The 23,940-nt window shown below is 47.6% G+C and overlaps 2 protein-coding genes and 3 non-coding genes across 5 annotated transcripts in view; 4 read left to right on the forward strand and 1 right to left on the reverse strand.

Moving 5' to 3' along the window:
- Positions 1-2,520, forward strand: part of RACK1 (receptor for activated C kinase 1) — a 4,619-nt gene extending 2,099 nt beyond the window's left edge. The window contains exons 4-8 of the mRNA XM_007460952.1: positions 229-324; positions 746-856; positions 1,293-1,433; positions 1,944-2,054; positions 2,418-2,520. Of these exons, the coding sequence (XP_007461014.1) occupies positions 229-324; positions 746-856; positions 1,293-1,433; positions 1,944-2,054; positions 2,418-2,483 (525 nt within the window). The 3' untranslated portion in view covers positions 2,484-2,520. The remainder of the gene's footprint in view (positions 1-228; positions 325-745; positions 857-1,292; positions 1,434-1,943; positions 2,055-2,417) is intronic.
- Positions 2,521-3,360: 840 nt separating this feature from the next.
- On the reverse strand, positions 3,361-13,650 carry TRIM41 (tripartite motif containing 41). Its single transcript, XM_007460953.1, has 6 exons — positions 12,084-13,650; positions 8,293-8,388; positions 6,313-6,543; positions 5,738-5,760; positions 5,413-5,540; positions 3,361-4,981 (listed from the first exon to the last, which is right to left on the reverse strand). Exons 1-6 carry the CDS (start codon positions 12,891-12,893, stop codon positions 4,377-4,379), a joined length of 1,893 nt encoding a protein of 630 aa, XP_007461015.1. The 5' UTR covers positions 12,894-13,650; the 3' UTR covers positions 3,361-4,376.
- Positions 13,651-15,050: 1,400 nt separating this feature from the next.
- On the forward strand, positions 15,051-15,123 carry TRNAV-CAC (transfer RNA valine (anticodon CAC)). The gene has a single exon. It is a non-coding gene; the product is annotated as a tRNA-Val (tRNA).
- Positions 15,124-15,511: 388 nt separating this feature from the next.
- Positions 15,512-15,584, forward strand: TRNAK-CUU (transfer RNA lysine (anticodon CUU)). The gene has a single exon. It is a non-coding gene; the product is annotated as a tRNA-Lys (tRNA).
- Positions 15,585-18,821: 3,237 nt separating this feature from the next.
- TRNAV-AAC (transfer RNA valine (anticodon AAC)) lies at positions 18,822-18,894 on the forward strand. Its single transcript has one exon. It is a non-coding gene; the product is annotated as a tRNA-Val (tRNA).
- The last annotated feature ends 5,046 nt before the right edge of the window (positions 18,895-23,940 follow it).

The following is a 23,940-nucleotide window of genomic DNA, read 5'->3' on the forward strand; positions in this document are numbered from 1 at the left end:
TAGGGAGCACATGTTGAACACTTTCTCCCACCCTTCTTAATGGTGCCTTTATATGGTGATTTCAAGCCTCATCTGGAACCTAAAGGGGTTCTGTCAATCTTAAAGGTTTGGATTCTGAAGGTATGAATACAAGACTGTCAACATCCCACGTAACTGAGGGGAGGGGTGGGGGTCTACAGTTTCATGGGACAAGACAGTTTCTCCTTATTTCCTTTCCATCCTTTGCAGGATGAGAGCCACTCGGAGTGGGTGTCTTGTGTCCGCTTCTCGCCCAACAGCAGCAATCCCATTATTGTCTCCTGTGGCTGGGACAAGTTGGTCAAGGTGAGCTTGGACCCAGGGTGTAAGGCCTTTGCCAACCAGAATGTGTTCCCACTGCCTCCCAGTTGGTCAGTCTGAAAGCTTTGTTCCTCAACTGACCATTTTCTTCTTGATATTTTCTCATTACAGGCCATTAAATTTTGACATTTGGTCTGAAGTAGCTAATTGGGAACCCAGAGTCCCTTGTAAGATGGCAACACAGAAAGCTTTTTTTTTTTTTTTCCCTCCCCAGTTTTAATCCTCATTGTCCTTAACGTGGCCAAGACAGATTCTTAGACCTTTTTTTGCTACTGATAGAATGGAAATTGGCTGTCCTATCCAGGAATACTTCTAAGCACGGTGCCGTACCTTTTATTTGAGCAGCGCCCTCTTGACCCTGATGGATCCCCAGGCCAGGTTCTTCACCTATGACCCACAATTTCAGGTATGGAACTTGGCAAACTGTAAGCTGAAGACCAATCACATTGGCCACACAGGCTACCTGAACACTGTGACCGTCTCTCCAGATGGATCCCTCTGTGCTTCTGGAGGCAAGGTATTCAGTGGCCAGGAGTCTCCTACTCATTGGGGGACAGTGTCTTAGAAAACCTAAGATAATGAGATAGCAATTTAAGAGTAAGTGTTCCTGAAGAATATTCTGAAAATGACGTAGATATGGTATGCTCTTTAAAAGAGATCCTTTTCTGTGAAGCTGGATTTTTAAAGCTGCTGCTGAGATTAGGATCCTGTGTTTTTGGAGCTTATAGTGATGCATTTTGAAGTTGTCAGAGACTCTTGATAGGGTTAGTGAGGTGTCATGTATTAAAGGAAAAGCATACCGAGATAAATGTTGATACTTGAGAAATTGGCTTTTGGGAGGTCAGGGTACTATGATAAGCAGTTAAGAATTAAGGCAGAATCTTGAGACAAGGTGGGTGGGATTAACATCCGGAAGAAGTCGCAATGCCCTGACTCGTGCCTTGTCCACCCAGGATGGCCAGGCCATGTTGTGGGACCTCAATGAAGGCAAGCACCTTTACACGCTAGATGGTGGGGACATCATCAATGCCCTGTGCTTCAGTCCCAACCGCTATTGGCTCTGTGCTGCTACGGGCCCTAGCATCAAGATCTGGGTGAGTGTGGGCTGCAGTTGAGGCCAGATACCTGGCTCTGCAATCCCCGGCAATGTTATTTCCCAATGTGTCATCTGGCTCACTGGTGGGATTTGAACTTCCTGAACAACTGAACCATCACACTGCCAGTGGATACCTGAGAAGAATGAGTAAAACTTCTTGGGATTGGGATTTGCAGTGGTGGTAGATCTTTGCCTACTAAAAAAGAAGGATGACCAAGTGTAGCAATTTACTCAACCTCAGCACAATTGACACTTCGGGTAATCCATTGTTGTAAGAGGCAGTCTTGTGCACTTTAGGGTGTGTAACAGCCTCCCAGGCCTCTACTTCCCACAAGATGCCTGCAGCAAACTAGTGGCAAACAAAAATGCCTCTCGGCATTGCCAGCTGTCCCCAAGGGGGCAGAAAAATCATTCTCTTTTGAGAATTACTCAATTACAGATCAGAGACGCTTTTGAGAGTGGCATTGAAGTGCTGAGTGTCCTCACCCTGGTTTTACCCCTTCCCCAGGACTTGGAGGGCAAAATCATTGTAGATGAACTGAAGCAAGAAGTTATCAGTACCAGCAGCAAGGCAGAGCCGCCTCAGTGTACCTCTCTGGCCTGGTCTGCTGATGGCCAGGTAAGTGGGTCTGTCCTCAGGTGATTCCGCTTTTAACCTTTCTCACTTTCTGCTCGTCAGCCATTTATAAAACCAGTGTCTTTGACATAAGTAAAATGATGGCTTACTGTTATTTTACTGACACAGCATCAGTAGGAAGATTGTGGTCCATGGGGCAGTGGTTACCTGTCTTCAATTAAGACCTTGATTAACTTGACCAGTTTACAAACCTGTGAGTGCTTACTGCCAGCTGTTGCTTCCTCTAGGAATACATAATCACCCATGAATAGTAGTGGGTGATTAAAAAGAAGGGCCATCTTTGTTGCAGTAGCAGGACTGTAGAATTCCATGGCTCTGACTTAACCTGTCATTTCTCCCTTGCAGACTCTGTTTGCTGGCTACACAGACAACCTGGTGCGAGTGTGGCAGGTGACCATTGGCACCCGCTAAAAACATGGGAGAGCTTTAAAAATTAAACTGGTTTTCTTTTATAGTGAGTGTCTTCTCTGAAAACCTCCTGAAACTCATCAGGTTTGTGCAGTCTGCATCAGATTGGGGCTCTGGTTAAAAAGGTTTTGCTTTTCTTGTTTTAATCCTTTAAGGCAGCGCTCCTCAACCTTTTTGACAGCAGGGACTTGTTTCATGGAAGGCACTTTTTCCACGGACCAGGGCTTGGGGAGAGTTTGGTGGTTTGGGCGGTAATGTGAGCAATGGGGAGCAGCAGACCAAAGCTTCCTTGCTCGCCCGCCACTCACCAGAGGTTGGGGACCCCTGCTTTAAGGCAAGGCACCTCACCAGAAGAGCTGCTGCTTAATGACTCCTTTGCACTCCTTCCATAATTGAAGATTTTAAATAGTGTGGGATGGTCTGGAGGTGTTAATAAATATAATCACAGAGATGGCTTTTCTTCAAGTGGCAGCTAAATGACACATGTGCAGCATATTGAGGTCTCTTCCATATACCCTCCAACTCATAATGGCAATGAGTCTTTTCTTTGACTTCAATTTAGTGGGACTTCAACTAGATATAATGACATATAAAAAGACTTTGGAGATGTAGTGTGTCTGAGTCTTGGGCTTGAGGGCCATGGTATGGTATAAAGTCTCGTAGCAGTGGTAGAAAAGAAGTGGCAAATGTTCTTCAAGTCGGTATTCTGAGGGGCCTGTCAGTAACAGGCTAGGCAGGGTATTCAAATGGAGGGGGTTAAGAGTTATACCTCAGTTTGTTGAAACAGAATCACACCTGATAGGGAAGGTACAATTAATCTGTCCTCCATTTGGCGGCATCTCCTTAGTTTATACTTTTCTAAAGGAGTGGACTCCACAAAAGCAGCAAATAAACTTTTTATTTCCGCAACACAACCCATCTTCCCTTTCCCCCAGGAGCATAAATTGACCCCAGCCATCAAAGCAGAGGACAAAAGCTGATAAGTGACAGAAGGCAAAGGGTTACTAGAAAAATAGATTCTGCCCAAGGCTCTCCTCCCAGGGATTCAAATCCCTGTCCCCAGGCTCCCCTCCAGGGCTCACCAAATGGAGGGAACTAAGCAAAGAAGAGAGGCTGGAAACCTGACAAAAGGAACTCCACTGAACAAAAGGGAAAGGAGCCTGGCAGTGGAAAGACCTGAGGGTTTGGGGAGGGGAGGAGCTTTGCTCCTAGATTAAGTGCTGAAAAAAAGGAAGTGGGGGAGGAATCATTTATTGGGTGATGTGATGTATGGAGTTTTGATCATGTCGACCATTCCAGATCTCTCACTGAAGCTAAATTCTGGCCAGTCTATGGAGGTAGAAATTGGGGATGGAAGAAAAATTAGAATCCTTCGTACTTCCCCCAGAGAGTAGACTTTATTATCCAGGTCTACCCTTTTCCCAGCCTGCTTCCCCCCAAAAAGCTTCCAAATCCCTTAGCTAAAATTTGCATCAGAAAATGGAATTGGAAGTGAGGGCTGTCATGAGTCTTGCCCAAATCCTCCAGTCTCAGAACTGACATGAGAGTTGAACAGGGATGGGGAAAGGGAAGTTTATAATGAGATTACAACCTCCCCTCATCCCCTACTCAAAAACTCAGATCCCTGGGCAGAGGGAGGGAGAGAAGACCAGGCAACTTCTCATCAGGGACCCATGCAGAACTGTTGGACAAACAGTAGGTGAGAAGACTGAGCTGGAGGCTAGGGGAGTTCATTAGGCTCCTAAGGGCGAAGCAGGGGCCTGGGGTCAAGGAGGAGCAGGAAGCAATGCAGTAACAAATAGAGGAGCCTTTGAGCTCCCAAATTTATGGGCTACTTTCCACCACCACCCGCCCCCCCAGTGCTAACCAGAGGGGCCCCTGCGGGTGGCAGGTTGATCAAGGGCAGAGCTTGATACGGGTACCCTTGGAGAGCACCCGAAAGAAAGGGAAGACACGCTCGCCCAGGAAGGCAGCCGAAAAGGTGTGCACATGAGCCAGAGTCTCTGCATTGTAGAAGCCCAGGCGCCCGGCCTCATAGTCCAGGTACACGCCAAAGCGCCTTGGTTTCTCACTTGGGCTCAGCAGTGTCTGCTCCGTTGAGCTCTGTGCCTGGTAGCGTTTGCCATTGGTGCCCACACACCACACTTCCCGCTGGAGCAGGGGCTGCTGGGGCAGGTGGAGACGGCGGCGGCGGTGGTGATGGCGAGAGGAGGAGCTGGCATCACCGCTGCCCACAGAGGACCCCCCAGAGCCCACCTTCTCCTTATGATGGGTTGATTCACGGGCAGCACCCACTGCCCAGCCCCGCCGCCCGCCCACCTCTACCTCCCAGTAGTGCCGGCCAGAGCGGAAGCCCTGGGCCCCCAGCACACAGCAGTCTGCCGAGAAGCGCTTGGAATGGTCAGCAACCTCCTGCCGCCGCTCTGCCAGGCGGACCCCCCGGCGGTCAGGGGACAGCATCAGGGCCGGGTGAGCCGTGTCAGGGTCCAGCGTCAGGTCCACTTGGGAGGAGGGAGAACAAATACGCCAAGGCTGGAACGACTGTTCCCCGTTAGCAGCTACCTCCAAGGTTTGGCCTTTCCTGCTGCCCTGCCCTTCACCTCTCTCCCTCCCCACCATCCAGCTGTCCTCAGCTCCCCACCCCAACCTAGAGTCCAGGCTCAAGTTCCTAGGGGCTCTCTCTCTTTCCCCACTCTGTTTCCAGGACACCAAAACACCATCTGTTTCCCTCTGGCCCCAGCTGTTATTCCCCAACACCTACCTGGACTAGGACAAAAGCTACTCTTGGCTTGAAGCTCCCCCCAGTTGGCCTCCCTGTATCCTGCTCCATCTCAGCACCCACTATTCCCCCCAGGGCCCAACTTCCCTCAGAACCCAATCTCAGGTATGTGAAGAAAAAGGCAAAGGAAGGTCAAACAGATGACCTCCCTACCTCGGGCAGCCTGACAGAACATCCGGCTCATTTTCCTCACGATGGCGTCTGTCAGGAAGTCATGGCTATGGGGTTGACACGGGTCAGGGGACCAGACCTCTGGGGGCTGCAGCTGTACCTCTTCACACCTGGAGGAAGGGGACCGGGCAGGGGGTGGGACCATGATATTCCCAGAGGGAAGAGCAGAAGCTGAGGGGAAGGAGAGGGTCCAGGAGGCAGAAACTCGGGTCCTGGGGAAGGAAGGAGAGGAGCAGGATATCCAAGAGAGGCAGGGATGGGGAACCAGATGCCACTGGGTCACAAAGGATAAAGGGTGGGAACACACCTATTGAAAGTCTCCTTGATGTCCTGAGAATAACAGAAACAAAAAGAGGGAGAGGGAGAAAGAGACAAAGAGAGAGTCAGCTGCACAGGGATGGCTCCCTTCTCCCCATCTGATTCCAGCCAGAGAAAGAACTGAACTTGAACAAGGGAGTGAGAAAAAGGACACAAGGCCCTCAGTAAACATGCATCCATCTCGACCACCCCTATGCCTCAGTATGCCTAATTTAACTCATCCTGCTGTGGGCCCAATAGAATTTTCAACCCCAGTAAAAGGATTTTCACAATACGACTTGGTTATATTTTTCAGGATGTCACTCAAGAATTCTTTCCTCAACTCTTAAAACCCTCCTTCTACGAACAGAATCTTCGTTCTTTTCATTGCGTATAATCAACACACGCACCACATTTGGCATCAACTACTCTGCAGCCTCAAAAACCTTTTGGTCTTCAGGTTAAATCATTGTGGGTTCCTCCCAGTGAGAAGAGAGGCAGCTCTGGACAGGTGTTTGGTAAGCACCGCCTGACAGAGCAGACACAGGGTTCTGGAGGGTGGATAGGGAAGGGGCCATTGCTCACCTGGAGCAGCCGCAGGCCCCCCTGCTGGCTCCGCTCCTGGGCCTCAGCCAGCAGGCGGCTCAGCTGGGCAGCCTGCTCCGAGAGGCGGCTGGCCGCTGCTCCCGCGCGCCCCAGCTGAGCTTCGTGCATCTCTCGGAGGCGCCGCTCTAGCCCTGCCTGCTCTTCGGCCAGAAACCGTGTCAGCCGCCCAAATTCTGAGGCCACAGCTGCCAGCTCTGACTTCATCTGGCTCTGGGATGATGCAAAGGGGATGGTGGATACCACCTCAACACACAGAAACATAAACCTCCAATTCTGCAACTGCTGCCCCTCAATCCAAGGCAAAGGAGCCCTACATTCTGAATGGAAAAAGGGCCCTGTCCCCTTCCCCATCTCCTGGCTTTAGCAGGCGCCACTTCCATGCTCCTGGCACAGGTCCCAAACTCACCAACCAATGCCTGCAACACTTAACTCCACCCTGGCTACCTAACTTGACTCGTTCTTCAGGTCTAAGCTTAAACGTTCCTAAGAGAAGTATCTCTCTTCCAGATCTAAATCAGGACCACCCTCATAAATATCCTTGTATCTCCTCATGGCATATATCTCAATTTGAAATGTTGTATTTACAGTGGAGTATCTTTTAACATTGTCTTCACCCACTTCTCTGTAAGCGCTGTTGCCACAGGGTCCTCGGACCCTGGCACAGTGCCGACCACAGAGTAGGTGCTGGTAAGAAGTTTTTGAAATGAATAAAAAATTCAGGAATCAAGATATGAAATTAGGGTCCTGGATATACCACTAATGACCTTGGGAAAGTCACCCCATCCTTCTAGATCAGGAGTCAGCAAACTTCTTCTGTAAAGGGTCAGATAATATTTTACACTTTATGGGCCAAGAGGCAAAATCAAGGATATTATTATGTAGGTAAATTCTATATATAATGAGAGAAAACCTCTGCCCATTCCCACCCTATCTGCCTGGGCTGGACAATCCCAGATGATGGGCACACTTTTCGCCCAGATATAAGCTGGAGACATTCTTAGGAAAAAAAGTAACAGGCCAGAGTGGGGAGGAAAGTCCTGGCTGGCCAAGTGGGTGAAGGAAATAGTTTCACTCTCTGTCCCCGTGAAACTCAGATCCTGACACCTTTGCACTCCAGGAGCCCAAAAGTCTCAACTTGGGCAACTGGCTAGAAGCAAGATAACTCCCCAACTCCCAGACTCAGATTTCACCACTCAGTGCCTAGCAACTGCCAGCAACAGAGTCCCTAATGTGTAGGTGGCAATGAATGAGCACGGGCCCTGGGAAGTGGCAAGGCTCAGCCACCCTCTCAGGGTGGCAGGCATTGGAGGGATGGGGGAAGAGGACAGACAGGAAGGATGCCCTGGCTTGGTCTCCAAAGCTCAGTGCCAGGCTATTCCAGTGCCTCCCGGCCTTATAAAAAGAGGCAGAGGTAAGGGGTGGGAATTAGGGGGAAAATATCTAAAAATACTCCTTGGGGAGGGGTGAGCAATAATAAAAAAAGAGGCTGAGAAACACCGGACTAGAAGATATTAGGTCTCTGCAGTGCTAACATTCCTCCCCTCATGCTCAGGGCTGCTTTGCCCACCATTTGCCATCTATCCTGGAACCTGGAGCTTCTCTGATAGCTGGTATCTGAATTTTGCCTTGCCCTCTTCTGCCCTCTGTGTTATCTGGTGTGGTGGGCACAGCAGTATGGGGCAGCAGCTCTTGGGTTAGGTGTCTGGGATGGTAAACCTGTTCTGTAGCCTTGGGCCAGGCACCAACCCTCTCCAAGCTAAACCCTTTTCACTCCATTTTGGAACCTAGGAACAAACATGCCTCTTGATCCACTAAGGTTCCTCTCTCCTCACAACCCTGGGAAGGTGTCTACCTCTCTCCCACGCCTTGGCTGCCCCTCTTCAGCGGATCTAGTCACCCCTTGTGAGAGCCCATCTTCCCTGCTCTGACCACGGAGCCCTGTCAAGGACATTCACTCACCTTCAACTCTGTCACCCGCCTCTCCTCCTTGGCCTTCATCTTCTGCACAGCCTCTAAGTGCTTCCTCAGTGGTTCCACATGCCCCTGCAGTTTGGCCTAAGGAAACGGGGAAAGGAAGATTAGAGGCCTGGGATGCGAGAGGCACCTGTTCTCAGAGCCCACATACCCCATTCTTCCATTTTGGGTTGGGGTCAAAGCCTGATCACCATCACAGGTATCAAAGGAGCATCACACTCCCTTCCTCCCCTTTCTTCTCTTCAGTTGATGACAAATGCCTCCAACCCTCTACCTGCTCTCATGTACAAAGCCCTGGGTGTGCTCTGAAGGCAGGATCCTGGGACTTCCCAGGCAGTCCAGCAGTTAAGATTCCACGCTTCCACTGCAGGGAGCGAGGGTTCGATCCCTGGTCAGGGAACTAAGATCCCGCATACCATGCAGCACAGCCAAAAAGTAAAAAAAATAAAATTAAAATTAAAAATAAAGGTAGGATCCTGATGACTACATAGCCCCACACTCAGAATTGGAGTAAACCTGGCTTGAGCCCCTCACCACACAAAGTCCTTCCATGTGAATGTTCCTACCTATAGTCCCTTCCCCCTCATAAGCAATCTTCCTCATAATTTTCATCTCTAAATACTCTTCTGATGATTTTACACCTGTGCTAAAAATCTTTCAACAGTTCTCCATGACTTGCAAAATATGAGGCTCTCATTGCTCCTTCATTTCTAGCCTCCCCTCCTACACCTCCCCTCCTACACCCCCTCAACATAGACTCTTAGTTTTAGTCACATAAAACTTGTCTTTTCCTGAGCATAATTCCATACCTTTATCCATGCTGTTCCCTCTGCCTGGGGCTGCCCTTCTACACTTAGCCCAAGGCATTCTTCCTTTAAAACCCAGCTACCTGACCATGTCCCTGATGGTCCCCAACTTCCTCTGTGATCCCAAGGAACATGAATACGCCTTTACAATACTCCCCTGCACTGCAATCATTTACAAGTGTGCTGCCCCCAGGACACACAGACTCATGGCAGCAGGAACCCTGCTTTACTTATTGTAATTTCTATGCTTCTCTCTGTCCACTGGCTTTCTCTCCTACTCAGTTACTTGCTAAATGGAAAACAAATACCCTCTCCTCCTAAAGTTTTAACTCTCTCAGCAAATACGCTCTTGAGCCCTGTGTTCTAATCATCTGTAGCAGAATCTTTTGCTTTAAAAGGGCTGTTAGACTAGAATGGATGAGATAAGCCCGACTTTTGTGCTCTTTCCTTTTTTATGCCTCCTTCTGCCTTCTATGCCTTCTCCTTTTCCTTGAGGGGTAATACAGCATAGAAGAGCTCAAGCCTAGACTCTGATCTGAACCTGAATGCAGCCCGAGGCAAGCCGTGCTTCCAGTTTCCTCATCTCAAAAAGGGAACTGTGCTATGCTTAGCACAGTGTCTGGCATGGAGCAAAAGATCAGTACTAAATGTTATCTAAAATTCCCTACCCAAGCCTCAGCTGCCAATGACAGCCTGATAATGACCCTTGATCCAAAGAGGTGAGTGTCCCAGAGCACAAAAGGTAGTTGTTGCACAGGTTAACTGGTCGAAGAAAAAAATCATAATAAAATTACAATCAATCCATAACATAAAATACACAAAATTTTGCCTTTTGCTATTACTATCTACTTTTCTCCACAATAATTTCAACTCTATTAAGTCAGAATTCATGATGCATAAAGTTCTCATTTAATCTTTCCTAAATTGTTGACAAAAAATTCATACACACAAATCCAAATAGAGTACCATTTAAGAGAAAGTTTCAAGAACGTTTAACTTTTTTGAAGCTTTATTTATACATCATTTATGCATTATTACCTATTCAATAAGGAAATATCTCTACAAAACAACAGTGTGCCAAGCTAATGCTAGTTAGTGTACATACCTGAAAAGAAACTCCCTGCCTGTAAAATACCCTGTACGTTAGAAAGGGAGTCACTCAAATTAGTTTGACATAATGAAACTTATGTATTTGCATTTGCTGATCAGATTATTTGTGTCTATGTGGCCTCTCCAAATTGCACAGCTCTACTGGCCTGGCATTCAACAGCTATGGCTAACATAAATTAAAATCCAGTTTCAGAAGCTCTTCAGAAGAGTTCTGCAAGGGAAGGGTGGAGAAGGGGTGGAATGCCCATGAATATTCTGCCCTGGGATCCAGTTAACAAAGTGACTGCACATTGTGTGATGAGTACAATTAACTAGAAACTGAGGGGATACAAAATGGAAGGACAAAAGGAGCTCACAGTCTCCCCTAATAATGTAGGGCCTAAAAGGCAGGCGGTATTACCAGTTCAGTGATTCCCATACTAGCTTGGGCTTTCTAAAGATATTCTCCCTGTCACTGATTCAGAATCTCTAACAGTAGGGCGCACTATACTTCTGAAAACCTCCACTAATAACTGGGACAGTCAGCCACGTTTGACAATCACTGTGTGCAAGGAATAGTTACTTGTCATGAGGGGTATAGGTTTGTATTAGCTGTATGTATCACTCACAGCTGAGAAGCTCTAGACATCTCACTCTAAAACTGGGGTAATGATAATAATACCTAAATAACGTTACTGTAGGAATCAGGGGAAGGTGTGAAAACGCAAGTCATAAAACAAAAAAGCTTTGTGCAGACTACATAGAAGAAGCTACCCTCTCCTCCCGGTTCCACTGCTACAAACCCATCTGGGCCTTTGCTAAATAATGTTATTTCTACTGGCTGTCTCACACACAAATCTCCTTTATCTGTGTCCAAAGAATCAGGATGAGAAGTAGGAGGCAAGATATTAACTAAACTAGAATCAGACTCCAAGAAAAGTCACATGTCAGAAAAGTCAAACAAACAACAGACATCCAAACGGCGGTGACGCTGTTAACAGTATAGGCCAGGGCGGGGGGTGGTCATAACCAAGTCCATCAGTTACTAGTAGCTGTGTGGCCCTGTGTATATTACTTAAATCTCTGTTTCCCAATCTGTAAGGGAGGAATACAAACCTCCCTACAAATATCAAACTCACAGGATTGTTCTCAGTTTTAAATGAGACAGTCCATGAAAAGTGCTTAGTACAGTGCTGGGGTACATACTAAGAAATTAAAGTTCAAAGACATTCAGAGACTAAAAGCCAGGTCTTCTGACTTAAAAACCTCTCCCTTTTTTTCTGAATTCCCAGGAAAGGTAAGAAGCCCTGGCCACGACACCAGAATGATGCAGATCCACGGAGAGAACCAAGCTGTACCTTGGAGTGGGTGGGGAACGTCTTAGAAAGCAAGTGAGGAGCGTATGGGTCTGATACGAGTAGTCAATACTACATTCCTGCCCCTCAGAGCCCCTTCTTATTTGAGCCCCAAGTTCTTTCCATTGCTAGGGGTTTTAGTCAAGGATACAATTGTCACCCAGAGTTAAATGAGACTGGTAGTAAAGCCCTAGGGGCTTGTCACTTGCATTCCTATTACTTAGGGACAGTGGAAGTGTAAAAGAGCAGTGACAAAGCCCAGAGATATGGCATCACCAATTTTGCCAGATCTCCTTTGAGGAAGCCAGTCTTCCCTGGTCTTCTTCACTGTGTCTACTTTGTCTGTGTCCAGGATCCTTCTCACTCTAACCCATCCTGGTGCCAGTAAGTGCTTAAGTAAGGAGAATCAGCTCAACAGTACATGAGGTTCTTCGAGGGGGGGCGGGGGGGAAGACATGTTTCCTTTTCCCAGCTCCTCTTACTTTCTCTCCACCCCCAGTAAACTCCCATCTTCTACTTCTCTCACCTTGTACTCCTGCACCACCTCCTCCAATGGCACCACGCTGTGCTGTTTGTGGCTCCTGGATTCTCGGCACACCACACAGATGGCTTCTTCATCCACCTCGCAAAAGAGCTTCAGGGCTTCTTGGTGTTTGGGACAAATGCCCTGCTCGTTCCCACGGCTCCCTCGACCAGGGGCTGGGTGCATCTGCCGAATCACCTGGACCATGTTAGCCAGCTGCAGGTTGGGGCGGAAGCTCCGCCTGGGAAAGCTCTTGCGGCACTGGGGGCAGGTGAAGCACCTCCGAGGTGCTGGAGGCGGGGGCAGTGGGGTGACGGGATCTAGCTCCTCTTCCTCGTCCTCCTCCAGCACTTCCTCCTCATCCTCCTCATCCTCCCCCCTCAGGTCCCCCTCCACGTTCCCCAAGTAGTAGTCCAGGTCTTCCTCCTCGTCCTCCTCCTCCCACACATAGTCCATGTTTTCCCAGTTGGACCCGCCCATGCCACTGGTCCAGAACACACCCTCCTCTTCCTCCTCGACTTCCTCCTCCATGTCACCCTCATAGTCTTCATCCCGCATGGGGGTGTCCCACCCCCCACCGGCCCCCACAGCCTCCACTTCCTCCTCCTCTCCGTCCTCCTCCTCCTCCTCCCGGTCTAACTCGTCCCTGTCCTCTTCATCCTCCCCTCCCCACAGCTGGGTTACACACACTCGGCAGAAGTTGTGCCCGCAGCCGATGGACACAGGGTCCGTGAAGTAATCGAGGCAGATGGCGCACACCGCCTCCTCCTGAAGGGTCTGCACAGGGTTGGGTGCCATGGCAACGGCAGCCATCTTAGTGTCCAGAGTCAGCCAGTGTAGACGGGCGGTGGGGGGGTGGGGGGTGGGGGGCGGGGGAGGTCTTCCCTCTCAGACGCCCTGACGACCCAGCCCCACCCCCAGCCCTGCCTCTACACACCTTGCCTCAAGCGCAGCCAGAGAAATGTCCTCCCGACAACCCACCCCTCCGCAGAGTTCCCTACTCCCAGACAACAACCGTGTCCCTGAGAGGGGAGGGGACACAGCTGAGCGCTACCCCCAAGTCCCTCAGGTGGCCCTGAGTGCAAATCTACCCCAAAGCTCCCTTGGCCTCCTCATAAACCCCCGCCCCTCCTCACTTCCTGGCTCCGCCCCCTCATTTCCGTCCCCCCAACACTTCCGGTGCTGCGAGCCACCCAAGCTCGCGAGTTCCATCCGCGGTCACGCTACATCCCTTTCTACCTCTCTCCCCACCCTTACCCGCCCCGGGCCCCTGGGTGACAGAAAACGGTGAGAAGACGCTCTAGCAGGCACTCGGGAACAGGGCGGGAGACCTAGAAAGACAGAGGCGCACGCCTCTGTGATGCGAGGGAGCAGGGAACGCAGACGAAACAGAAAGCTCGGCCTCCCCCATCGCCCGCCACTGGGGATAAACTTCGGGGGACGGTGGAACGGCTTGGCGCCCGTCTGCTCTCAGTGCTATGACCGCATCGGCCCGGCGCCATCCTACCGACCGGACACAGAGAACTGCAGCAGGGACTCCGCACCGCCGATGCCGGAAGCGGAGGGGCGGCGGTCGGTGAGCGCCCTGAAGTACTTCCGGCCCTTCTAGGCGAAGGACTTTGTTGTTTGAGGGCTCTGAGCGTCCCTCCGAGACTAGGGGGCGGGGCCTGTAGAAGTGCGGTGGAGGTGGGACCGGAGACCCTCCCCCTCCTCCTCCCCTCTGTAGTTGGCATTTCCACACCCATTTTAGAAACTGCGGTCGGTCACTATCGCATCGTTTAGATGAACTTTCCTAATTGCCATCAGTAAAGGAACGGTTGCAAATCATGACATGCACATTCACACATTGGAACACTTTAGATATAAGAAGGGAATCCTCTTCAAAATGTACAGTATTCTGAAGTGAAAAAAGCAAGGTGCTGAATAGTGTGTAGAGTATATCTGTAAAAAGTGGGGGGGGGAATAGGATGTTAAATGTATGTAATAGCTTTATAGTCTTGTGTTTACTCATAAAGTAAGGGCAGTTGTTCCTATCTCAGAGGGCTTAGTGAAATTAATGTAATGCAAAGCTATTAGAATGTTGCTTAGCACATGGTAAGTGAGATACAAGTTTTAGCTACCCATTATTATCATCGTCGTCGTCTATCTCTGGAAGAATACTAGTTTCTCTGGGAAGTCTGAGGATCCAGGATAGGAAGGACACTTTTCCGTAAATGTCTTTATGTGTGTTTTGAATTTTGAACCATGTCAATGTATTGCCTTAAAGAAAAAAAAAAAAGTTTATTTCCCCAAGTGCTGTCGATTCATTTAACACTTTCTGAGCTGTGCACCACGCGTGCTCCACGCCCAGAAAACCTCGAGGTCTGTCTTCGTGGAGTCGCAGTCTAAGAGCAGGGACTCAGAATGGGTTTGCGGAATTGATTTTACTTGAGAGAATCCTAGGGGGCATGTAGAACGGCATCAGTAAAGATACTGCTGTGGTACTCAGAGCAACTCTGCCAAATAGATTATTTGTGCAATAGAAATAATATTTGATGCTTTAAATATATATATATCTCTCAATTAAAAATTAAAAAACAAAAACTGCGGGGAAAGTTACAGGACCTGTGTCCATGTACAGAATCCCCAGCGAGTGTCGGACGCTGCACGATGCCAGGGCTGGGCACGCAGAATTGACCCTGATCTCGAGGCCCTTCCCGCCTCTTGGGGAAGCTCCAAATGGACGTGCTTTCTAAAGTGGTGGTCCGAACGCGCCAAAACCACGAATCCTCGTGCGTGAACTGTACTAGGCCGTGCCGGGAGCTGCGAGCGCTACTGTGACAGAAAAATGGGGCCACAAGACCTGAATACGGTTCAGCCGGCCCCTGATGGGAGCCCCTTGTTCCTCTGGATTTGTGGTGTTTCTCAACCCTGCCATTTCCGGCTACGTGTAGATTTCAGGGTATTATCAGAAGTGCTGTAGCTGTGGGTGTTTCCGTAGTGTAGTGGTTATCACGTTCGCCTCACACGCGAAAGGTCCCCGGTTCGAAACCGGGCGGAAACAACTTTTGGTCCTAGTCACCGTCTCTCCGGCATCCCGGAGAGTGAAGGCTGTCACATGAAGGACAAGTGTGTGTTTATCTCTATTTCTGTTTCTCGGAGACTGGCCGTGAGGCGGTACCGTAGCAGTCTATATTCTGAATAAGTGCTCCAACGTAAATTCAGGTCTCGTTACCTCAGCTAATCTCTTTGCTCTTCCCCCCGGACGCCTGCACGGCCACCTCTTCCGTGTCGAGGGGGCGTAGACTTCGGACCCCTCGGCCCTAGTCATTAGGGCAGAGCCAGGCGCACAGTTGGCGCTCCATAATACTTCTGCGGTTGTTTAGCAGTGTGCCTGCATCCTTGCTTGTGAATCTTGGTCCCTTGTGACGGAAAAAGCTCCCTCAGTAGTCGCCCGGCTAGCTCAGTCGGTAGAGCATGAGACTCTTAATCTCAGGGTCGTGGGTTCGAGCCCCACGTTGGGCGTTAGTTAGTTTTGGAAATGAGGATAAAAAAAGAGCTTTTGATGCAAGGGCAGCAAGGTGTTCTCCAGACCAAGACCCGCCCTCTAGATGGAGTGCCCCCAGCTCTAAGGCCTATCGCTTCCCGAAAGGGAGAGTGAAGGGTGACTGCCGGCGAGCAAATGCCTAGGGGCCTATTCCTTAGACCACATTCCGCTTACTGAAATCCGCCTATCAGCGCTCAACATGTATTAGGCGCCCTCTATTTAAGAGACGACCTGCCCGCGTGTCCCGGGCAAGCTGCCCTGGGAGGGAGGGCACTGAGTGACCCCCGGAAGCTGCGGTAGGACCCCAGGGCCCCCTGATTAGCGACCACCTTACCAGGTGATTTAGAGGTTAGTATTCCGCGCTCTCACCGCCGCCGTCCTGTTTCGATGTCCGAGACCCTCATGTCCAGTATACTCTCGTTTTGCTCGGTATTGAGTCGATCTTTTGTGAAATGTTGCCCCACACATCCCAGCCTCCACATTCCCCCTACACATAAAGGAACGTTAAAATGTCCTTTCTTGGAACACCCTAACATGAATACCTTCAGTTTACCGGTCTTGTCACGAAATTCTTCCTTAACTTCACTTGAAGTCATTCTTTTCCATTTATTGTTCCTTAGTCCTGTAAATTCAGCCCATTTTCTATTTTCCGTCTGTAGAAGTCTCCCCACATACATACCAGACCACGAGAGGAGTCTGTTGATTATATAAAGCTGGTTTATTAAACTTGCTAAGTGAAGGATAGTACCACCTTCGGTCTCAGAAGTGTATCAAAAGGGAGCGTTAGGGAGGATTTAGCATGACACCGTCTGAGAGCAGTGTGGACAGGAAATGGGCAGAGTTGGTAAAATAGGCAGAGTTGCTAGTACAGGCCTACCTCACGCGTCCCTGGGGAGTTAGTATTATTATGGTCTTTTCTTGGAACGTTTGGGTCTAAACAAGACGGTGTTAGAAGAGTTTGAACTTTGGCATTTTGTCTTGTACAAATGCTTGTGGATTCGTTTGCAAAGTGGTTTCAGGGTTATTTCTTACCACCTTTAGTGGGACTGCAAAACATTCCTAAAAGATTCTGGCTTTTTCATTAAGAGAAAGCCGAAGTGCACGACAGGAATAAAGATGCAGATGTAGAGAATGGACATGAGGACACGGGGAGAGGGAAGGGTAAGCTGGAACAAAGTGAGAGAGTGGCATGGACATATATACACGGTATACCAAATGTAAAATAGATAGCTAGTGGGAAGCAGCTGCATAGCACAGGGAGATCAGCTCGGGGCTTTGTGACCACCTAGAGGGGTGGGTTAGGGAGGGTGGGAGGGAGAGGCAAGAGGAAGGAGATATGGGGATATATGTATATGTATAACTGATTCACTTTGTTATAAAGCAGAAACTAACACACCACCGTAAAGCAATTATACTCCCATAAAGGTGTTAAAAAAAAAGAGAGAGAGAGAGAATCCTAAGTGGACAAGCTTCTCTTCCCTGTCTCCCAACAAGACCAGGGCCCGCCCGCCCGAGCTTTTTGCTACAGTTCCTGCTTTTCTTCCCACCGCCGCCCCTCGGGCCGGGTCTGGTTTAGAATCCCTGGGCTAGTAAGTGACCCACGTTGCTCTTGGCGTTCATAGGTTCAGACGCTAGGCAAACGCATGGTAGGATCTTTGGTCTTTTCCTCGAACGGTAGTAAAAGCTGCAGAGGCAGAAGGACTCGCACTGATTTACGTCTTGGATTCTTTCAGGAATGATGAGCAGGAGGTGTGAGGGCACTGAGACCGCGTCAGGGAGAGGGGCCGGAAGGAAACAGTCACGGTCCAGACAGGAGGCGGCTGGCGCCAGGGGCAAGGCAGCAGCCGACCGGAGAAGTGGTGAAGGAGCTGGATGTATGGTTTGAACTCAGGGCAGGAGAGGGGTCTCCTGGATTTCTGCTTTCGATGGTTTAACAACCGAGATCGGATACTGAAGATTGGAAGTGGTGGGGGAGAGAGGAGAGAGGAGTAATGAGTTCAGTCTTGAACAAGTTGGGAGACGTCTAAAGGGACATGTGCAAAACAGGGGAGAGCAGTCTTAGCTGGAGTCTCAGTTGCAGGGATAGATAGAGTGTGGGTCAAGCTGTGAGCTGGGATCTGACCCTCAGGGAGATGGCCTCAGGTACAAGAAGGAGGAGTTGGAACAGGAGGAAAGCCAGCAGCAAAGCTTCCATTGAAGCCAAGGGAGTCGAGATATGCAAAAAGGGACGACAAGTGGGTAGAGTCAAATTATAGTCTAGGAAGGGAAAGTGGTAAAGCGTCCATGGATTGGGCTACTTGCAGGCCCCTTGGTAACCTTGAACTAGACTTGGATAAGAGGGCCTCCTGCCCTGTGCTCTGGGGGAGAGGGCCTTCCGTGTCACAGACACTTTAAGGATCCCTACTCAGTAGGACTCAGCCTCTGTTCCAATTCCTGGTTACCTAGGTCTTTGGGACAAGCATCGGCAACAGAAAAACATTTTGCAATATTATACCGTCGATACTACTCTTAAATTTGCATACATGTAGATCTACATATAGCATATGTTAAACCTCATCCCAATTCTGGAAATTGAGTTTTATTTTTATAAAATACTTAAAAGATTTCACTACGGTTTCAAAATTTAATAAATTTTTTTCAGCTTTATTTAAATAACATCGACTTAAAATTTGATATTCACTAATTTCAATCCCCCCTTTATTCTTAATATTTTTGTATAATTTCTTAGAAATATATAATTATATTGAAAGCATATGTAAAATTAATTTCATTGTTGCTTGTTCATATCTAATTTACACTTTGACGAAAATATATTCAAATCTCATATACTTTGAATGTATTTGAACCCTTTAGATCTAACTGTCAATAGAGCACAAATTATCTGAAAATTTAAACCTGGCAGCCATCTCCCTAGAAGACAGAGATAATGGAGAGGGTTATCCAGCCTCAAGCCACATTTTACCTTCCCTCCCACGAGGCCCGCTGCTTTCATTCACACTTTTTTTTTTTTAATTGCTACACTTGATTGATTTCACTACCCACTAACGGATCGCGCTCCACAGTTTGACAAACACTGTTACCCAAGGCCACCAAGGGACCGGTATTTCAGGGCAGAATGGTTCCGGGGGCTCTGAGCCAGCGGATGAGTATGGGGTTCTGGACAGTGACCATGATCATAAGTCCTATAAAAGCTATGGGAAACTGAGGAGCCATGTGTTTCCGTAGTGTAGTGGTTATCACGTTCGCCTAACACGCGAAAGGTCCCCGGTTCGAAACCGGGCGGAAACAAGGACGTTCTCTTTCTCCTTTTTTCCCCTGCCAAAACAGTTTCTTCCAGTTAACTTGCCTACTTCTGTCATTTGTTGCCGGAATGTATGTGCATAAAAGTACACATCACTTTTACAGTTTTATCCATACTCCTGTCTTTTCCAATCTATTACCAGTTCCCTTCAAGCTAATATGTTCCACATCTCTAGGTCTGTAGTGCAAAAGCAGGTGGTCTATGTCATTAGAGCCAGACTTCACAGAACTTAAAATCCTAGAAGATTTGGAGGCAGCAAAAGGTGGGAATGCTACTCAACGACAAATGAGATGTTTTTTAAAAGTACAAGGAGTGCGTTGGAAACGTATAGTGGAAGTCAGGCCGGGGAATTGTTCACAGGAAAGACAGCAGTAATAACCACACCGTCTTTCACATCATGTTGACTGTGTCTGGTCCTGTTGTAGGTGTCTCCCTCTACTGTAGGTGAGGCCACTGAGGCACAGACACATCACATAAGGTGAGCAAATGTGGGGTAGAGGAAATAGTAGACGGTGCTAAAGGACGGAGAATGGGGGAAGAAAGAGGGCACCGAGAGAAATTCAAGTTAGCACAGCCGGAAAAGCACCTGGTTCTGCCAGTGATCTGCTGGTGACTGGCTCCCGCTCGGCGCTCCTGGCTATCGCAACAACCTCTACCTTACAGACAACACCGTGAGCGAGTCTGAGTTTTTCTACCCTGACTGGTTTCACTCCCATCCTGAGCCTCCTCATCAACCTGTCCAGGGCGGCAGTGCAGAACAGTAAAAAGAACCATCAGTCTCTCCAGAGGTGTCTCGGTCAGCCGCCTTCTTTACCGATCCTCACTTGCTGCGCATCTGTTTCGGGCCTGTGCGAAGTGACAGGTGCGCTGAGAAACGGGCTCCAGAGATCAAGGGGAAAAGGCAGCGAAGGCTTCACAGAAGCAGACCAGCGGTGCTTGGAGTCCCCGAAACAGAGTTCCCGGCCGGAGAGATGTCAGTAGAGAAACACACGATGTGGACTTTTGCAGTGCAGCCTGGAAAATGGGGTTCACACTTTCATACACCTAACGGTACACCAACTTACACGTGAGAGAAGCAACTTCTTTCCCAGGACTTCTGTGAAACTTGAAAGTCGAGTGGAGAAAACATCAAAGTGGTAAATCAAATTCTCTTTCAAGTTTCACGCATTTTTTTTTTTCTTTTCTTTTTTGGCTTCGCTTTGCAGCTTGCGGGATCTCATTTCCCAGACTAGGGATCAAATCCTGGCCCTGGCAGTGAAAGCGCCGAGTCCTAACCGTTGGACCTCCAGGGAATTCCCTAAAATTTCACACATCTTAAATGCAGACAAAACATAACCAAAAATAGCCCAGTGATGGCAAAACTTGTTAGGCCACCTGCTTTCACATAACTTACACACACACAGAATCAATATCGGGCCCATTTCTTTATCATTGCTCTTTTATACTTATTTGTATGCCTTACCTGGGTTTACAGATGTAAACCCAACCAAGAATGACAGGGCCCTGTCATGCAACTTAGAGCTCTAGAAGAGTGAAGAATTTTGGACCCCACTTGGAAGAATTCTCCCAGGCTTTCCCCTGCTGACCCAATTTCTTTTTTTTTCCTCGTGTTTTTCATAGTAATTTGAGATGAGTCAGTACGGTCCCTGCATCCGAGGCTCCGGACTGCCAGAGGTTCTCTTGCAACCCCTCCAAGCCGACCCAGGACTCTGGGAGGCCAGGACCATCACTCAGTCCTGTCACTCTTCTCTAGGTGGATTTTGGTCTGTGCCTCAGCTAACGTAAGAGTTGTCATCTGACTTCCTTGGGGAGACAGTAAACAAATTCAATGCAACACAATTAACACCAAAGAACCAGCTGGACTGGGCAATAAGCTCCACAGAAAGTTGTCTCACGTGAGTCATATTTCTTTTGGGTTACATTTAATGCTAAATTGTCAATAAGACTCGACAGCTTTCCTAGATTCATCTTGTTTCAATTAATGCTAAAGTTATTCTCTTTTTGATGTTTAAATTGTAGCTGCTTGTCAGTGGAAGCCCCTTTAAATTGGCCCCTTGGTCCTTTCAGCGTTGCCCTGGCAATTTGAGAGCATCCTTGTTTCCTGGTAGAAGTTCACACTTCGGGCCTATCTATAATTTTTCCTGGATGCAGGAGAATGTTCAGGGACCTTGATTGATTGATTGGTTTTTAGTGAAGAGTAAAAGGAAAGAACCAAATCTGGGTGTCAGGACAGTGCATGGGGCCAAAAGTCCCTGGCTCCCCGACTTCTGACGTACCCTAGGGAAATCCTTTAAAGGATGTAAGCTTACACTGAGAGCTCTATTTAACTGTAGCTTTGCTAGATCTTGACTTTTTTTTTTTTCAAATAAACCTCAACATCATTACTCTACAAAATTATTTACCTAAATCTCTCACTCAAAAGTAATTGTATTCCTTTTTGCTTTCATTTTTGAAACATTTATTAGAAAATTTAAAGTAGACAGAATGGTATTAGGAAACCCCAAGGACTCATCACTCAGCTTCAACACTTTTCTCTCTTCCACCATTTCTGTTTTATCTCTACATCTACCACTTCCCATCCCACTGCCTCTTTTCTTCATAATCCTCATAGATTCCATGGAATAGCCTTCTATAGTCACTCTGTTGATCATCTCCCTTTCCCTCTGGTTCTTTTATGTGTAAAACTTCAAGGTTAGGAAATAATATTAATAGCTACAAATCTCATGAATTAGGTCCTTACCGTGGACTAGAAACTGTTCTAGTCCAATGATGCTGGGCATCATTGACTCCTTTGCACCCTTGCAACAAACCTATGGTGTGCCACTATTAAAAGGAAATTTCATTCACTCACTCATTTACATTGCAGTGAAAAAGACAGACCAGGTCCCTGCCCTCCTGGTGTTTACCTTCTGATGGGCAATTAAAATAACAAACAAATAAACAGGTAGAAAAATAATCTCAGAGAGCGATAACGACTGTGAGAAAATTAATGAGGGTGATCTGATAGAGTGTCAGGCAGAGCACAGTATTAGAGAGATAGGCCAGAAAAGATGCATCAGAAGAGGTGACAATGAGCTGAGTCAGGAAGATAAGAAAGAGCTAGCCTTCCAAATATCTTGGGGAAGAGGCCTTTGGGAGAGGGAGCAGAGAGTTCAAAGGCCCTGAAGTAGGAGTAAACTTGGTGGGTTCAAGGACGGAAGACCAGGGGCTTGCAGGCTAAGGAGCCACACCTATACCTCCTTGGCTCTGCATTCGGACGACTGCCTCCGCACCGTTTGCTGGTTTTGTTTGCAGGTGGATAGAAAAATGAGTGGAGGACACAGGATCTTATGTCTTTGAGGACTCCCAGGCAAATGAAGAACAGAGTAGAGTTTTTAACACAATGTGGAGTTTTTAAGGACAAATGAATTAACACATAGGTTCATTCAGAAAATTTCAAATAAACAAAAAACACCAGCTCTAGATTCCAGCTGTGACCTAATCACTGCCTCCCCAGTGCCTCCCTCACCTCACCACGAATTGAAGGTTCAGATAAATTCTGTAATTGTCATTTAAAATGTCTAAGAGAATATCACCAGTGGCTTAGATGTTCAGGAAGATGCCTTTTGGTAACCTTAATTCATGAAAGAACCAGTGAAAGGGATTGTTCCATTTGTTTCAAAAATTTCTAACTTTATAAGAAGAACAACAATATTTGTAAATTAAATTTAAAACCTGAGGAAAACTAGACTTTAACATTTGCAACTGTAATACATTGAATATTAATCACAAAAGAAGTATGTATTGAAAAGAATACATACTTTTCCCTATTCAAAAGACTCCCCCTTGCCCTTAGGCACTAAACATCTGAAATGATAGCAGAGACGGTTTCCCAAAATAGCCAGTGATTTTAGTTCAGTTGGTCCTGACACAGAACAGAGGAGCAGGTCATTCTGGGTCGTCTTTTTTGGCCACCCTTCCTTTTGCAGGCAGTCCTCCAGAATTAGCTTGCTCTGGTTGACATTTTGTCTTCCTCCTTACCCACAATTCACATTCCCCATGACACCAGCATGTGACTGGGACCTGCCTTTTTCCTGGGGGGACTTGCACCCTTAAACCAATGTGATATGACATAAACAGCAAAGAAATAATGGGTGAGCATTTGATAATGATTGAACCCTCTCTCCTGATGCTACACAGACCATAGAAGAATGATTTTCTCAAGTTTAGTAAAGGGAAACCAGTGGCTGTTAAAGAAAAAGATGATACTGGAGTATTTTTAGACTAGTTAGAATATAGCCATGAATATATTAAACCTGGAAACAATCTTCTAAAAAATGAGGTTTTTAAATAAGAATATTCGTGTGGATGGTTGATTAATAATTTACATATAAATTATATATAATCATTGTTTTAGACCACTTCACAAACTACATGCATGATCTAATAATTTATATATCCCCCATATGACACCAAGACCTTGTATAACATCACACACAAATTTAATGTCTTATATCTGGTTGGAGTCTCCTCGTCCAAGGAGAAAATTTGCCAAGTGAAAAATAACTGAGCAGGCCTTTCCAATGATGTCATGGCTTTGCAAGTGAACAAAACATGATGGCCTCCCACAGAAACAGGACTGAAAAGAGAAAAAAAATAACGTTGTCCTATAGAATTGGATTAGAAACCATAAATTAGAGTGACAATGTGATCTTCAAAATCTTTTGCCCAAGTATGTGCCTGTGAGAGGCAAAAGGAAGGTCCCTCTCCCTGTTGGCCCTGCAATGGTTATTATCCTATAAGACAGACAGTGAGGGGCCCTGTTAATCTTAAGGGGGTAGGGACCGTCACATGTTAGGTTTGTTGTTAAAGCATCCCGATACCACCAAGGCAGTGAAGAAACAGTCAGTCTCATTCATGACTGGTGGGAGGTAAGATCACCCTGTAGACCCATAGCCTGGTGATTTGTCTATTTTACATTACAACTTCATATATACCTTGACCCAGGAATCTTACTTCTTGGGAATTTGCCTTACAGATATAAGTTCAAAAGT

This window comes from Lipotes vexillifer, unplaced genomic scaffold (assembly GCF_000442215.2).
Source record: "Lipotes vexillifer unplaced genomic scaffold, Lipotes_vexillifer_v1.1 scaffold469, whole genome shotgun sequence".
In the NCBI taxonomy this organism is placed as follows: domain Eukaryota; kingdom Metazoa; phylum Chordata; class Mammalia; order Artiodactyla; family Lipotidae; genus Lipotes; species Lipotes vexillifer.